At 39.4% G+C, this 2815-nt stretch overlaps 1 protein-coding gene across 1 annotated transcript; it reads left to right on the top strand.

The window, feature by feature from the left end:
- The first annotated feature begins 1316 nt into the window (after window positions 1-1316).
- LOC117215433 lies at window positions 1317-2542 on the top strand. Its single transcript, XM_033461811.1, has 3 exons — window positions 1317-1849; window positions 1923-1994; window positions 2073-2542. The coding sequence occupies exons 2-3, from the start codon at window positions 1947-1949 to the stop codon at window positions 2484-2486; spliced, it is 462 nt and encodes a 153-aa protein (XP_033317702.1). The 5' UTR covers window positions 1317-1849; window positions 1923-1946; the 3' UTR covers window positions 2487-2542.
- Window positions 2543-2815: the final 273 nt, after the last annotated feature.

Raw genomic sequence — 2815 nt, 5'->3', positions numbered from 1 at the left:
CTGATTTAGATTTCTAATTAATACGGTAGTTGCTGCCACCAGAAATAGTCTAAGGACTATTTCAAAATATTTTACTTTTATTATTTTCTTTTACGTTTAATGGGTAGCGTTAACTGACGCTTAATGCAACTGGTAAATGAATTTCACTTTTCGGCTAACCTGCTATGCGCAGGGATACTAGCACGGGAGAGGATTAAAGCTGGGTACAATGAATATTTTTCCTCGTTGAACGGATTTTTATTTCGACGTAGAATTGCTTAGGTTATTGTATATATATTTTATTAGCTGGATATTTATATTTTAGCGTTGCTGGATTGGATAGGAACGTAAGATTTTTCGTTGTTTTATATAAATTTATTTTTACGTTTGACTTCTTCTTCTCTTTTAATTTCGCTGTAGTAGTTTGCCGTTAGAACCGAAACTCAATTCATTTACTACGATGGATTCTGTTACCACGATTTTCTTGCCTTTTGAGTTTAATAATCGAGGATGATTCTAACGATCCTCTCTGCGTGGAACTCGTGTGATTTCGCAAGCCTTGCCCAAAGACGGGTAATATTTTACCAACAGTGGGAGGAGGAATGCAAAGATCGATGGCTGTTTTCGATAATCGAAAACACCGTTTGCACAAGCCAACGCAGCGAACGATCTTTTGGTTAAATTTTCGAAGGGAAATTGTTCTGTTATTTCTCTCTTACAGTCGCATGCAATGATGGCAAGAATATCGGTTAATAGCAATGCCGGTATTGTTCTTAATTTTCGATCGATTCCGACGATGTATTTAATAGTCCTTTCTGTGCGGGACTTGTGTGATTTCGCAAGCCTTGCCCAAAGACGGGTAATATTTTACCAACAGTGGGAGGAGGAATGCGAAGATCAGCGGATGTTTCAGTAGCTGAAAACACCGTTCGCACAAGCCGACACAGCGGACAACTCCTTTGTTTAAAGTTTAAACAATGATTCTATCTTCAAAACCGTTCACGAAAATAAAACGAGATCAATGACAGGAAGTTCTAATTCAATTCTCGAGGGCAACGAGATTATCAGAGAAGAAGGAAATTTTCAAAATTAATTTTCTTACCTTGAGGAGTAGGTGCTGTCTGGTGCCATTACCTCAGCCGCTCCGGTTGTCGTCGTAGTTTTTGTTGGGTTTATTATTTGAACTCGAATATAGTTTATTATCAACTCTTACTTTATTTATCTATTTTAATACAGACTGAGCAATTTACTAACTGGATTAATACCGCAATTACAATGCGCGTTTGTGTCTAAACGATGAAATGAGGACTTCAAAGATAAAATTTTCTTTCTCCTTAGTCGCGACTCTCTTTTCTTTACCGAAAAACTAAAGACCCCGAAACGCAAAATACAATACAAAATTTCTAAACGCAGTGATGAACGCAAAGAATAATGAGCCGTAATAACAAACGATCGCAAGAATTATGAACAAACTAATGAACGCTGCGCTATGTTGCTACGCTTATTTATAATGCCATCCCCCACGGGGTGGTGGTCCGCTGGGGGTACGCTTCCGTGGGAATCGGGATGTTGCAGTTTGGGCTTCTTGGAATCGTACGTGACAAAATGTAAATTCCGTATTTCGACTTAGTTTCTATCAGTCCTGTGTTTCCGCTGAGCTAGCGTCTAGGAGATTTGAAGCATTCCACGCTGATCTAGTCCGTTCCGCGAGAAACTTCCACGTGCTGTACCGTGGGAATTACCGGTGTTTCTTCGGCGCGTGGAAGGGCTGGTGGCTGCAGCATCATTATCATTTCAATGTTTGCTCGGGCAACACGCGCAACTCCGCTGCTCTCCCACAACAAGGACCTCCTTCGTTGAGTTATTTTTCGTAAGTTTGGATATTCCCATATTATGGTTGTTTTGTGATCTTAATGTTTTTTCCCTTTTTGTTGTTCCCCTGGGCTTCGGTGATCGACGTTCGGACAATGTTTGCGGAGGCATTTCCATCAGAGATTCCTTTCCAGACTTCCCTGGTACGTATTTAGTCTTGTTTTTAGTCTGCTTGATTCGTTCTGTTTCGTTTTATTTAGAATATACTGTGTTGTTCTCAGCCCAAGCGAAAGAGGGATTCCGAAGAACCCATGGGCGACTCGGGAGGATCCATCAAACGCATGCGGCCCTGTGATAAACCACGAGTATCAGAGTGGTTGGAGGAACTATTCAACATTGGTGCCGAGGCCGTGTCGAAATTCGGCTTTGACGATTCGGTTACTTTCGACGAGAATTTCTTCGATGCAGAGACCGTCGTATTGGAGAGGGAACCCCCTCTGGTTGAAATCGTTGATACCGATCGTTGCGTGAAAGTTCGTTTTGCGAATGAAATTCCCGAAGAGGTTTTGGAGGCACATCTTCGTCACCATGCTTCTGGGAGAAAGGGAATTTCCCCAATTGTGCGCTATTGGTGTATGCGTGAGTTCAGCGAACTTTATCCCGGAGCTCCTTGCTTCGATTTTGATTTAGTGTAGCTGCTTCAATTTCGTTGGTTCGCTGTTTGATGTTCCTTATTATTATTAATTTTTTGATGTATTTTGTTTTGTGTTCAATATATATATATATATATATTTTGAATGTGATAGTGCTAGGTTATCTATTATCTAAATATATATATATATATTTTGAATGAGATAGTGTTAGGTTATCTATTTTACGTTTGTTATTTTTTTCAATTTTATATTTCCCCCCTTTTAATTAATTATATATATATATTTTTTTTTACATTTGTAGTTGCGCATAGAATTTATTAAAGAAAAGTGTTAACAATGTGTTTTGATGATTTGTTTCTCGCGCCTGACTT

Source organism: Bombus bifarius, unplaced genomic scaffold, assembly GCF_011952205.1.
Source record: "Bombus bifarius isolate JDL3187 unplaced genomic scaffold, Bbif_JDL3187 scf7180000009612_frag, whole genome shotgun sequence".
In the NCBI taxonomy this organism is placed as follows: domain Eukaryota; kingdom Metazoa; phylum Arthropoda; class Insecta; order Hymenoptera; family Apidae; genus Bombus; species Bombus bifarius.
The sequence above is the reverse complement of the archived record's forward strand: the minus strand, read 5'-3'. Positions and strand labels throughout refer to the sequence as shown.

Bases quoted from the DNA above. Each gene is read 5' to 3' on its own strand.
- LOC117215433 (XM_033461811.1), top strand. From the start codon at position 1,947: ATGTTTGCGGAGGCATTTCCATCAGAGATTCCTTTCCAGACTTCCCTG. The intron at 1,995-2,072 runs GTACGTATTTAG...TGTTGTTCTCAG, and splicing joins TTCCTTTCCAGACTTCCCTG to CCCAAGCGAAAGAGGGATTC.